Below are 14898 nucleotides of genomic sequence, written 5' to 3'. Positions count from 1 at the left end.
CAATGTAATTACCATGAGCAGCCCTGTCACTGTTTTTACTATATATTTTGTATGTTTTAACTTTTGTGATTTTATACAAATCGAAATAAAGTTATAAATGATATGATACTCCAATTCGCAACACAACGGTCCTCATACTAACAGACTATATTACTGCCAATATGTTACATTCAAAAACCATGGGGGCACTCATTTGTCTCAATAGTCAACATTGGCACAAACTATGTCCCAATAAGCCACTCATGATCCAGTTTTGATCTTAGTGGATCATTTGCTGGGGGACTGACTACCACTTTGCTGAACTGCTATAAAGGTGCAACAACAGTAAATATTGAGCTGTATCCCCAAGTACTTCAGAAAATACTTTCAGGAATGGTGACGGCCACCGTCTATCCATTTGCAACCACAGAAAGTGCACCACGCCAAATCCACAGTCCTTTGACAAAGCTCTATGGATGAATTGGTTAGGGAGATTTGCTTAAGCTTTTCCTTCACTACTTCTCCCTCCCTACCTAGTGTAGAAAATGAGACAAATGTCCGAGGCTTATTTAACCTCACCAGCATGGTTAAGACTACAATGGTACTCTGTATTACTGGACACGTCCATTTACCCACACAAGAAATTACCCTGAGAGCAGACCTAACTCCGCTTCAGGGGTGACTACAACACCCAAATCTCAAACTAGTGAACCACACGATTTTGCATCCGATATCTTGAAATGTGGATATGTTAGACTTCCTTGTAAGTGTATGATTATGTTGCTGTAGGCCTACTAAAAGAGCCTGTACCACCTCAAAATGGAACTAATTTGTACACTACTGTCTCCGAGACAAACAAACTCTTCAGGCTTTGGTACAAGACATGAGTTATTTGCTACGTTTACAAAAAAACGTCCACCATACACATTTCTTAGGCTTCGTTTGGCAGCTTGCATGCTGAATAGACAACATCAACCTCTAAGTATCCAGTTGTGAAAGCATTCAAGGAGGGTTTTTGTTGTAAATGGGTAGATATAGTCCAGCTGTATAAGTAGAGTAATCCTTTTTTGTAGCTTGGTTCTAGGATAGGTGAGTAGGAGAAGATAGAAAGTACAGATGCAGCCTCGCCAGGAGCAGGCTCCTAGCAGCTCAACCTGGATTGACCAACTGACACTCTAAACACAGAGAGGCACTCGGGCATTCTATGATGTCATGAGCATTCCATCAGAGCAGTACAGTGGGAAATAGTAGGGAAGTAGTTTACCACACATCCTCCTTCCTTGGGGAACAACAGCAGAAATAACGAGAATGAAAAGTACGATATCTCAGAAATAACATTAGCATGAAAGGCAAAACATTAAGATGCAAATAGCAAATGGTGTAGTACATGAGGTATCAGAAATACTACTGCCATGAACAGAAATGCATTAAAATACAAAAATAATTGAAAACATTAGAATTGCAAATATCACATTGGGAGGATGTGTGGTAAACTACTTCTCTACTATTCTTTTACATATACCCACCCTCATCTGCCCCCAATCCATTAACCAGCACAAACACAATCTTATGATGTCAGAACTGTGGATGATTGCGAGTTCAGACTTACTTTAGACTCCCGCAATGTTGACCAGATTTCGACTGGGAACACTGCATTTTTTAGTTTCCTATCCCAAACAGGCTGGCTGGTGTGTGTGACTATCCCCCTGTCCTTGTAATAATCTGGCCAGAGTACAATGCATTTTATGATTTTCTGTTCCCTGTACAAATACCCTAGAGCATGTTATATTAAACCTATATTGAACGTTATTAGGCCCTGCTCTTATCAAGAGGGCTATGCCTATTTAAGGGCACTATCTACGGCTGTAATTTCTAGTGCAGTACTTAGTTTTATTAGAACTGCATTTATAATCAGGAAACGTTATGAAGTGTGAAAATCTAATTTTATTCATTTTACTAAATGTTTTATTTAGTCAATTGTACAAACTGAGGTGGGGATAGCTATGATGATTTTAAAACTATGATTTTGCTGGTTTATTAAGATCTATTGAAGGGAATATGTGCACATTTTGTAATTGTTTTTAGATGTTTTATTGTGTAAACTATTATGATTCTAATGAATCGAATAAAGTTGTTTGAACGAATGGACTTGCATTAATGACCCCCCTACCCCAGGTTAGGACTGGACTTTCGATAGCTTTTGGCTGCTGTGGAGAATACTTGTTCTGACATGGAGTTTTGGGCCAGCCGGTTGCTCATATTTGGTTGACTTGTCATTCTTGCTTGCTTTTTTATCTGCTACCTTTCCTTTCTCCTTCTATTTGCCTCTCTACATGAGCATAGCTTCTTTACCATCCATTTGAGTGGTCTCAACTTTGTGAGCTGCTTCCATCACAAATTCCCACCTAACCGCCACTGAGCCTCACCCAGCTGCTCTACCCCCTCAGCTAGTCGAAGCATTTTGTTCCTGGTTCTTTTACAGAACACTTTGGACACAAAGGTATGCATTTTCAAGTCTGATAGGCAAGACCTTACACCTTTGCCAATGCTTCTTTGATTAATCATAAATTATATGTTCGGGCATGTGAGCTGTAGATCACATGCTTTGCATACTCCTGCCATCAAGTATTGGGTCCGGATGTTTACAAGTTGATTTTCTTCAAAGAAGTCTTTCCAGTCACAAAGTAGGTGGTGACTTCTTTCGGTAACAGTGTGCATGGGCATTGGCTCCATTGTTGCTTTGTTTTTTACCGCCATTGGATTCGGACGTCACTTGCAGTGCTCCGGTTCGACACGGTTTCTCAGGTTCCCCTTGGTGCGCAATATACTCTCCCTCAACAATATTGTTTTCGATTGCATATTTCCATTCTCTGCGTATTGTATTTACTGAAAACCCCTCTTTCGATTGGGCATCTCGTGGATGCCATTGGGCCTACCCGCCTCTCAGTAGATGAACTGACTCCATTTGAATTCTGCCCTCTGTGCTATGCGAAATTCCCGCGTACCGACTCAATTGAAGTGTGCATCTTGTGCATATCTCCGGAGAACAGGACTGCGACTCGTGTAAGGCTTTCCGATCGAAGAATACGCTTTGTGACCGTTGGGCTCAACGTCGCAACATACAGAGCCAACACACCGGTTCCATTCCAGACCTCTTCAGAGAAGATTCGGAACAAGAGGCCGGTGATGCCATGGGAGCCGAGGAAGAACCTATCTCTATCTCGATCTCTGAATCCGGCTCCGAGGGGGACGGAGACATCCCGCAAGGGCAGCATACTGTGAGTGCTGATCCTCCCTTGTCCCAAAGTCCACCTCAACCCAAGAAGGCGGCTCTGGTCCAACCCTCGCCTGCGGGCCACGGTAGACACGAGAGCATGTTTCAGACACCCACCTTTTGGCAAAACACACCCCAAAGCCTTCCGGCCCCTAACTGAGTTCTTCGAAATCTGGCACCGAACCGAAACCTTCGGGGTCGAAGTCCAGCTCCGCTCCACCCCATTCGATGCCGATAACTTCTTCGGATCCAAATCCTCTGCATCCAAAACTCAGAACCTTCGGCACGAAACAAATAGTTGGGCCGATTTTTAATCAAACGAGCACTGTTTCGATGTTCCGCCCTCTTTCTCCGGAGTCTCAGCCACTGCTAATTTCACCTGCTAACTCACCACCACCATATACATCTAATGATAAGGATGATGGGGATGGGGACAATAATCCAACACCTACAGACCTCTAGAGAGATGACGGCACTAATTCTCCCACAGGTAACGATCCTGATGTATACTCTACTAAACCTTCTCCACCAGACGACAGTGTAGGATATATAGAATTATTAGGTAGAGCTGCTAATTACCATGGGTCGAGTTAAATAAGGAATCCATAGAACTTTTTTTCGCAACACTTAGTAGTTCCAAACATCCTCGCACACACTTCCCATGCTCAAAGGTATGCTTAGACAAGTGGATGACATTTTTAATGATCCTGTGTGGGCACGTATCTTCCTACCCCCCCCCCCCCCCACCCCCCCACCCCCCCACCCCCCCAGGGAAGACAAAAAATGCAAATCTGCACCTTCAGATCCAGCTTACAGTTAGATTCTTTAGTCGCTTCTAATGCACAAAAAGGGCCAATTCCCATTAGTCAGGGGATGCTTCACCCTCAGACAAAGTTTATAGACTCCTGGAGAAAGAGTAGCCTCCAAGCTGCAAATATTTGGCGCATTTCAAATACCCAAGCACTTTTAACCAGGTACGATAGGGCACATTGGGATGAAATGGAGCTATTTGTCCAATTTGTGCCTGATGCATAAATGTGAACTGCAGTTTATCTCCTGGAAAACAGCTTTCCTCATTGCAAGCACTTCACTGAAGAGAGTGGGTGAACTACAGGCACTAACCATAGAAGAACCTTTTTTCCAACTTAAGAGACAAAGTGGTTCTTCATACTAACCCCAACCTTTTTCTAAAGGTAGTTTCTGCCTTCCACATCAGTCAGTCCGTTGAGTTACCTGTATTCTTTCCTAAACCTGATTCAGTGGCAGAACCGGCTCTACACAACTTAGATGTTTGAAGAATCCATTTATATTACATTGAAAGGTCAATCATTTTGTAAAATTAAACAACTTTTTCATTGATCTCTACACGATCAATCCCATATCCAAGTCTGGTATTGCCAGATGGATTTTTAAATGCATTTAAACTTGTTATGCAAAAGCAAAGCGAACATTAACAATACCACCTAGAGCGCATTCCACTTTCAAAAGGGGCTACTATGGTTTTCTTAGGAAACATCCCCATAGTTGACATTTGTAAAGCTGCAACCTGTTCTGCCCCACAAACATTCAACAAAAACTAATTATGTAGATGTGTTAGCGAGACAACAAATTAATGTGGCCAGGCAGTACTTAAAACACTCTTTCAGACCATTTTGGCTCAGGCTCTAGCACACCAACATACAGATAATAACAAGTTAATGACGTAAAGCTCAATACAATAACACGATGTATGCTTTAATATTTATTTTCTTGTTCTAACTTCAGCTAACATGTGTTTCGACAAAGTTTATAGACTCCTGGAGAAAGAGTAGCCTCCAAGCTGCAAATATTTGGCGCATTTCAAATACCCAAGCACTTTTAACCAGGTACGATAGGGCACATTGGGATGAAATTGAGCTATTTGTCCAATTTGTGCCTGATGAGCACAAGTCCAAAGCTAGTGCGGGAGGGTCAGCTCATCTCCAACAATTCCATCAGGTGCGCTTTAGAAGCGGCTGACACTGTAACTTGAGCCATCAACACCGGCGTTCTCTTAAGAAGGCATGCCTGGTTAAGCATTTCAGGGTTTAAACCAAAGGTTCAAGCTTCTATGCTTAACATGCCATTTGACAAGCAGCACCTCTTTGGTTCTTTAGTAGACTTCACATTAGAAAAGATGAAAAAGGACTGAGGTAGCAAAATCCGTTGGAGCTCTTCAGTCACCTTCAGGCAGTGGGTCCTATTTGTGCTCCTTCTATCGTGAAGGGTCCAGGAACTCCTCAGACAATGCTTCTACAACTTATAAAGGCAACAATCAGCCCTTAGCTTATATGGGTTTCTTCAGAGGGGGTTACAGAGGCAACAATGGTAAGAGTAGAGGTAAAGATTCCAACACACGTGCCTCCCCCTTAAATACCAAACAGTGACCACTTCCCCCACCCGACCATTTAACACCGGTCAGGGGGGAGTCTTTCACAATTCCTACACGTCTGGCAGTCAGAGCTACAGACAAATGGGTACTGGAAATTATCCGTTCCGGTTATTGGCTCGGGATTTACCAACTATCCTTCAAAACATTTCTCCAAATTCACACAAACTGTCACCAGACCACTTGCACCTTCTCAACCAAGAGATTTAGTCTCTCCTTTTGAAACGAGCTATAGAGCCCCGAACCACTCCACGGGTCGGGCGTATACTTCTACTTTCTTATAACCAAAAAGGACAGTTCTCTTGGGCCTATCTTGGACCTCAGAGAATTAAATCTTTACATACAATCAGACCATTTTCACATGGTAACACTTAAGGTGCTCCCACTCCTACAACAGGACGACTCTGTCTATTCCAATACACCCCGCTCATCGCAGATTTCTCAGATTTGTGGTAGCGTGCATCATTACCAGTTCAAAGTACTCCCATTCGGAGTCACCACAGCTCCCAGAGTCTTTACAAAGTGTCTGGCAGTGGTCACTGCTCACCTAACAAGACGACACATACACATCAAAGCCAGTACGTATCCAAAGTGTCTCCAACACACTCACTGGACACTGCAGTTACTGCAACAACTGGGATTCAGTCAATGTGTTGATATCAGATCTTCAACCTTCCAACACTCAGAATTATCTAGGAGCCACTTTATATACTCCAAGGGCTCTGGCCTTCCTCAATGCAGCCAGAATTCGAAATATTCAGCTCTAGTTCTCCAGTTTCAGCCCACTCGCTCACTACCAGCTCCAGTGTATATGCAACTACTGGGAATGATGGCCTCTTGCATCATGATTGTTCCACATGCCAGGCTTCACATGCCTTGGAAGTGTGGCTCAATGGTTAGAGCAGCAGACCCTGATGCAGCGGTCTAGCCCGGGACCAGGGTTAAATTCCCCGGCTCGGCGGGTCTTGGGCTCAAAAATTCCACGGGCCTGATAATTCTCGCCTCGTGCCTATTCCAATCATGGAGTCCCACTCTGCAACTCTGGGCAATAGCTTGCTTAATCTCCACAACGGCCCCCACAACGCTAAGGATGCCTGGCCTCCACCTTGGGGGTGCCCAGGAGTGGACGCCTCACAGGAAAAGCCAGGATGGGTTCCACAGCGGTATTCGTGCAAGCGCCTTGAGACCCTTGCGGTGAGTAGTGCGCTATAAAAGTATCAATTTACATTTACATTTTACATGTGTTCCCTCCAGGAATGCTTAGCAAGTCAGTGGAACTAATCCCAGGGACTTTTAACCAGTCTAGTGTTGGTAAGTGGCCGTACTCCTCGCTCTGCAGCGGTGGAACCCACAAAATGTATCAAAAGGAAGTCCCTTCATAGACCCAGTTCCACAGACCATGCTAACAGCGGACTCGTCCCTCACTTCATCACACATTGCCAGCAAAAAACTGGGGGCTTCTTTTCCACATCACACAGTGCCAGCAAAAAACTCTCCACATAAATAATCTGGAGCCTTTCAGGCTCACCTAGTCAGCAAAGCTGTCATAGTTTGTACTGACAACATGATACCTATGGATTATATACAAAAACAGGGGGGACCACACACTTCAACTGTCACACTTGGGTCAAGACATTTGCAAGTGGGCCATTCACCCAAAAAATCTCATCTCCTAGCAAAACACCTCCCAGGAGTGAACAATCAGATTGCTGATCTTCTCAGCAGACCTAAACAGCAAATCCACGAATAGTAACTTCACCCTCAAGTTCTCCTCCCATACTTTCAAAGTTGAGGAGTCCCTCAAATAGATCTTTTTGCCACACATCAAAACGCAAAATGCCCAATCTTCGCCTCCAGATACCCACACCTGCTCTTCAAAGGCCATGCACTATGGATGAATTTATCAGGGATATTTGCCTAGGCTTTTCCGCCTCTCCCACTCCCATTAGTGGTTCAGAAACTCTGGCAAAAATCCCTCACACTAATCCTAGTAGCTCCCACATGGCCCTGTCAACCTTGGTTCACAACCCTAATGGAGCTGTCGCTAGTTACACATTAATAACTACGCCTCGCATCCAGTCTCCTCACACAGAGCCATGGAGAAACCAGACACCCAGATCAAAAACAACGGAACCTCGCGATCTGGCTCCTGAAATCATAAGAGTTTGCTTATCTAAATCTCCCACCACACTGTATGTACCTTATTAGAGAGACCAGAAGGCCTACTACAAGAGCCCGTTATGCTGCTAAATGGGAACGCTTTGTTATCTATTGCAATATTAACAAAATCAATCCTCTTGATGCTTCAATATAAAATATCATTTGTTCTCTGTAGGAAATGCAGCAGTCAGGGTTAGCTTACACTTCTATTTGACTACATCTCGCCGCAATTGCTGCGTATCTACAAAATAGGCAACATGTATCTCTTTATAGAGTGCCCGTAATCAACGCTTTCATGGAAGCACTGCATAGTTATCCCACCAAGACTTCCACCTGCCTCAGTGTGGAATCTTAACATAGTCTGCACAAGATTAATGTGCCCACCTTTTGAACCCATGCATAAATGTGAACTGCAGTTTATCTCCTGGAAAACAGCTTTCCTCATTGCAATCACTTCACTGAAGAGAGTGGGTGAACTACAGGCACTAACCATAGAAGAACCTTTTTTCCAACTTAAGAGACAAAGTGGTTCTTCATACTAACCCCAACCTTTTTCTAAAGGTAGTTTCTGCCTTCCACATCAGTCAGTCCGTTGAGTTACCTGTATTCTTTCCTAAACCTGATTCAGTGGCAGAACCGGCTCTACACAACTTAGATGTTTGAAGAATCCATTTATATTACATTGAAAGGTCAATCATTTTGTAAAATTAAACAACTTTTTCATTGATCTCTACACGATCAATCCCATATCCAAGTCTGGTATTGCCAGATGGATTTTTAAATGCATTTAAACTTGTTATGCAAAAGCAAAGCGAACATTAACAATACCACCTAGAGCGCATTCCACTTTCAAAAGGGGCTACTATGGTTTTCTTAGGAAACATCCCCATAGTTGACATTTGTAAAGCTGCAACCTGTTCTGCCCCACAAACATTCAACAAAAACTAATTATGTAGATGTGTTAGCGAGACAACAAATTAATGTGGCCAGGCAGTACTTAAAACACTCTTTCAGACCATTTTGTCTCAGGCTCTAGCACACCAACATACAGATAATAACAAGTTAATGACGTAAAGCTCAATACAATAACACGATGTATGCTTTAATATTTATTTTCTTGTTCTAACTTCAGCTAACATGTGTTTCGTCGTTCGGGTCAAGACACCCGCGACTTCCTCAGGGCTGGAAGACTTATACACAAAGCATACTGTAAGCCCACATATCATCCGGCATCAATGTTACAGTAAAAGATTTATAACTTTCCAACCGTGTCAGTCACTCAATATGTCCCCGCCAATTACTTGGTGCGGCGGACATGGGATAGTGAGGGCAAGAAAGAGAACAGAGCTTCGAATAGATCCCTTAATCCAATTACATATCTGACACAAAAGGCTAACCAGTAATGGGGGTAATCATGCTAAAGTGAAAGTGAGTGGTGTAGAAACTAGATGGTGTAGGAATAGGGAAGGGGGTGCAAATTGCTAAAATAACAAATTGAGTGCAGAAGAACCCCCATGTGCTTATTCCGGCGAGGTACATATACTGGGGGAAACACCAGGCCTACCTTTCAGTCTTTGAATCAGTATTATATAGACACAGCTGTCATGAAAATCCCCTTTAAAACAAGTTGTTGCCACATGAGTATCTGTGCTTTTCTAAAATTCGAAATAGGGTGATATATAGTCAGATCATCTTCCCATGAACATGTGAAAAGGACAAGTTAATGGTAATGCTTATTTTGTTAAGGTCCTTAACATGCGTGAGATTTATTGACCGAGATCCAGACGGATATTGTCCGATCTATTAATGAAGTTCAGATCTCCATATAGATCACAATCGGTCACATGCTTCTAATGTGGTCATGCTGTCAATAGATGTGTATTTATATACACCATCTCCATTCTGAGTGATTGCCTCTTTCCCATCAAATCCGTTCTTAATTTGTTAAGACCTCGCTTACCCTATTCGCACGATCCAGTATATGTACGTGGTCAAAAACTTGACTCCAATCATGTCCGCAGAATGCACGCTAAAAGATTAGAAAAGAAAAAACAGAGGTCTGTCAGTGTTCCAGCTGTGTCTAATACGGACTTGCTATGTCTTTGCAGATACATTTTCTTTCTAAAAGACTAGTCTATGGATAATTAGCAAGTTGCCCAGCCATATTTAGGCTGGGACGGAAGTATAACCAGCAAGAAGGTATGTGATTTACCTCGTGGTGCTGAACCTCCAGATTTAGGAATGGATAGGAAATTTTGTAAATGGGTATCATTATTTATTTGTAGGCATATAATACTGATTCAGAGACTGAAAGGTAGGCCTGGGATTTGCCCCAGTATATGTACCTCGCCGGAATAAGCACATGGGGTTCTCCTGCACTCAATTTGTTATTTTAGCAATTTGCGCCCCCCTTCCCTATTCCTACACCATCCAGTTTCTACACCACTCACTTTCACTTTAGCATGATTACCCTCATTATTGGTTAGCCTTTTCAGTTAGACATGTAATTGGATTAAGGGAACTATTTGAAGATCTATTCTCTTTCTTGCCCTCACTATCCCATGTCCGCCGCACCAAGTAATTGGCAGGGACATATTGAGTGACACGGTTGGAAAGTTATATATCTTTTATGTATGTCTTCCAGCCCTGAGGAAGTCGCGGGTGTCTTGTCAAAAACGACGAAACAGGTGTTGGCTCAAGTCAGAACAAGAAAAGAAATATTAACGCATACATCATGTTATTGTATTTGTGTTGAACTTCAAGTCAGTGTGCTAGGGCCTGAGGCAAAGTTGTAAGGATCAGCTGATCCAAAGGTGAAGGTGTTGGTTGATTGCCTCCTCCCTAGCCACCCATAACTGATACATTTTGGACAAGGTAATATTAACTGTAACCTGTGAGCGCCACTTCTATCCGGGGTATAATCACCCCAACAATCTTTCACTCTTTCAGACCACTCCAACAGCCACCACTTTGGGAGAATACTGCTGTATAATCTAAGCAAAGCATGTGATCTACAGCTGACATGCCTCGAACGGATAATGTTACTTCTCCAGTAAGCATCTGTTCTTTGCATGTAGAGCTGTAGATTCACATGCTTCCACCCGCCTCCCCCGGTACCTGTACCTGTTGCAGTTCTCTCTCTTACTCTATATACATACGCATGGACATCTCTATTCTTTACTTACTAACTCAATTCTCACCCAAAGCGGGAAAACAATCTAACAATGGAGTTGATGCCCATGCGCACTATCACTGAAGGAGGAATCTCCTACCTCGTGACTGGAAAGACTTCTTGAAAGAAAAAACTTGCAAACATCCTGACCCAACCTTAGATGGTAGGAGTTTGCAAAGCAGGTCAATCTACACTCTACATGCCAAGAACAGATGCTTACTGGGTAAGTAACCTTATTGTTCCAAGGCCAGTGAGTAGACGGCACAAGTTTGCATACCAAGTGAAGCTGTACAATATTTGAAATATGTAACTGTGGTTGAAGATACATAACATTTTTCTTACTTCTCTTTGAGACCGGTCTGTTTCCTCTGATTTACAAATTTGAAATAGGTATGCAAACTGTTCGGATTATTTCACATGTAAATGCTTGATTGCAGGAGATATGATGAAAAGTGCTTCTGGGGAGTTTGCAGATGATCCTTGCTCTTCAGTGAAACGTGGAAACATGGTACGAGCTGCTCGGGCCTTATTGTCAGCTGTTACACGGCTGCTCATTCTGGCAGACATGGCAGATGTCTACAGGTTACTTGTTCAGCTAAAAGTGGTGAGTATAATGCGTCTCTTTATTGCTATGTCTTATTTATGGTACGGAGTGTAACTTACATGGCTGACATTGCAACTTTGACTTTAGGTGATGTGCAGTCTCTAGCAAACATGCCTAAATGTGCATTTGTTGTGTTTAGGTGCGTAATTTAATCTAGCTGTATATCTATTTAGTTTTTTTGGTTCTTAGTGATCTTATTTTGCTCTACTTTTGGTCAACCACATAGCCTGTCCTCCTGCCCTTGCTTTTAAGTCAGTTGGTTAACCCCCCATTGAACGCTGACTAAGCTCCCAAGTAAAGACGCACTTATAAAATAATAGACATGATTTTTTTTGTGGTGGGGAATCAAAAAACAGTATTTTAGAGTATTAGACTGTAGTGTATTTTTTTTTATCAAAACCTTTATTATTCAGTTCTGTAAGACACAATTTCAAGCCTACAACCCAGGGGCCGGCCGACATAATCACAACCGCGTCAAAGCAACACAGCCCTTCCGCTGACAACCCTGGGGTCCGGCGGCGTAGCAGAGTAGGGTACATACAGAAGTATCGGTTCCCCCAAGGATATACTAACGACCTGTGTTTTTTTTTTTTTTTAAACTGAAACGAAGAAAGCAGAGTCAAAAATCAGTCGCGAGCACAGCATTGCACATAGTCATACACAGACCAAACAAAATTACTTTTTTACAGTACAGGTCCTCCCATAGGGCCACCTCGGGACATGGCCAGTTCCGCCCTAGGAGATTCACATAGTTCCCCCCCGATAAGCATTCCAGTGCACCCGTTTCTTGTCCCACATTTTGGGGCAACCTCGAATTTTGTACACTTGTCTTTTCAGCGCTCATACAGCGATCCATTTCCGCCACCCAGCTCACCACCAATATCCTGTCCGGTGAACCCCACTTCATTGCTATAGAAGCTTGATCAGCAGGAAACCTAGCGCCGCCCACTGCAGCTCAGGGTCCGTCAGGTCATTGGCCCCCCAGATGTTAAGGACACATTCCTTGGGCGTCGACGAGAGCGGCTTACCCAGAGAGCTACTCATTTTTCGGATTGCTCCACTCCAAAACTGTTGCACTATTGGGCAATCCCACAAGACGTGGTAGAAGGTACCAGGGAGGCCACACCCCCGCAGACACAGGGTATCAGGGCGCCTTCCAATTCTGGCCAGGTAGACTGTACAGTGTTGACGTGTTTAAAAAAAAAAAAGTGTTTGTAAAATCTGTGCTGCAGTAGGTCGAATTAAACGTTCTTTATACAGCTGTCCTTTTCAATTACCGTTAGAAGTTCTTAATCGGCTGCCCTTTAGCGAGCTTCTATTGTTGGCATTTTATTACCCAAATAATTTATTAGCAGCGAGTTATGAATTTCTGTTCAGTTTGTATGCCCCGTTCCAAATCTTCCATCTGTGCTAATTCTATGTCTATGGGCTTCACTATTAAGTTATTGATTTGTAACCAGAATACTCATTGACTGTCTATAAATGCTGAACAGATGGCTTGCATACATGTATGATAGTTGGAAGCAGGTGTACTTAGTTGGGTAACCTAGAAGAATTTAGAAATCTCATCAACTTAAAATACTTCAATATGTGTGAATCAGACAGCATGCACTTTTGATCCAGTGTCGTGTACGTTAAGAACTGAGCCAGAGGACTGCATTAAGAGTTCCCAGAGATGTTATTTTACGGTTGCATAATTTTGGTGATTGTTGCTACTTTAATCTTTGTGTAGGTTGAGAGGTGCCTTTTTATTTTTGAAAAACATTTATACTTTTTTCTTAAAAATAAAATACAATTTGTCTCTAGGTGGAAGAAGGCATTGTAAAACTGCGGAATGCTGGGACTGAGCAAGACTTGGGCATTCAGTATAAAGCCCTGAAAGCGGAAGTCGATAAACTGAATATCATGACTGCCAAGAGACAGCAGGTGTGTTGAAGTGTGAATGTGCTCACTTTTATACAGAAACAGTAATCTGGTTCTCAAAAACAAATCTTTGATTGGAGGATTCCTTTAAAATACAAAGATTACAAAATAAGAAAGCATGTATTTATAGAATGTAACTAAACACTGATACCTCTGGTTTCTCTTCAGACAAAGCATGTGGAGGTGGCATTGCTATTTGATATAGGTTGACCACATATATTCATTGCTGCAGTGAATATCCTGGACATCATACTGTATTGTGTTTTTTTATGTATCACTTTCCTCACCATTGACGAGACCCCAAAGCTCCTGGTTGGCCAAGCAAGTAAATACTCCGTGTACATGTTGCTTTTCAGTTGCTTCACCAGGCACCTCAATTCTTTATTGCTGTAGAATGTCTAGTTTTTTATTTTATTTTTAGAGTGAAGCAAATCTAATTAATGCAATTTAAGATATAAGTTGCAAATGTCATTTGTGGCTTGAGTTTGTGGTTTTAATGGCTGGCTAAAGCAAGTGCAGTCTGTTAGCGCTCAATGGGGCATGAAAGCATGGCAAATTTAATCAGTCATTGAAGATCTTGTTTTTGAACAAAATGTAATTGGTGGTTCGTGCCACCTTCCTATTTAGTTGTTAATTCTTCCTTCTGCCTGCGATTGTACTCTGCTCAGCTCTCAGTGCAGGTTACCTGTAGAGACCTCACAGGAGGAGTGAGCCCCCCACAGTATGCTGACCACTTGCAGCATTTGGGAGGTCTCTCTCTGGGGTATGAAGAGAACACAATATCAGGCTTGGGACCCCTATGATGCTGTTTCAAGCGTATGAGCTAGATAAGCCTCAGTGTGACTTTCCTCCAAGTCAAGGGGCAACTTGGGGTTACCTGGGTATTATTGTGCTGTTCATCGGTTGTTAAGTAATCTGCTTATTTATTTAATTTTGTTTTTTTGTAAAGTGCTACAAACCACAAGTCATTTCAGTGAGCTTGGGTGTGAAAAGGAGTGGTAGATTGAAACAAATCAGTGGTACAGAAAAATGGTAAAAATGAACATTATTAAAATTCGACTGGCTGAGGTAGATTCTCTCCATCAGAAGAAAAGTCTTGACAAGGAATATGTTAAACCAATCTTAGGCAGTTGACTTGCAAGCAGTAGTTATCGTACAGGGAATCTAACAGGAGGTGGACTGAAGGTTGTGTTGTCCGGGCCAATTGAGGAGTGGATGACTGTTTGGACTTGTGTGAACTTTTGGAAGTATTGTCCACTGTATCAGGAAGGGGGTTCCAGAGGATCCCTGCACTAAAAATCCATTGTTTAAAAAAAGTAACATGTTTTTTCTAAGTAATAGGGCCTCGAAGGATTGTTTATTCCGTGATATCTGTGTAG

General features: G+C 42.5%; 1 protein-coding gene across 1 annotated transcript in view; it reads left to right on the top strand.

Moving 5' to 3' along the window:
• CTNNA1 (catenin alpha 1) overlaps nt 1-14898 on the top strand; it is a 391106-nt gene that overhangs the window by 82599 nt on the left and 293609 nt on the right. Inside the window, exons 4-5 of the mRNA XM_086931448.1 lie at nt 11430-11596; nt 13403-13522. Of these exons, the coding sequence (XP_086787574.1) occupies nt 11430-11596; nt 13403-13522 (287 nt within the window). The remainder of the gene's footprint in view (nt 1-11429; nt 11597-13402; nt 13523-14898) is intronic.

The sequence above is a fragment of the Lissotriton vulgaris genome, chromosome 7 (genome assembly GCF_964263255.1).
Source record: "Lissotriton vulgaris chromosome 7, aLisVul1.2, whole genome shotgun sequence".
Lineage (NCBI taxonomy): Eukaryota > Metazoa > Chordata > Amphibia > Caudata > Salamandridae > Lissotriton > Lissotriton vulgaris.
This window is presented reverse-complemented; position numbering and strand designations above follow the sequence as displayed.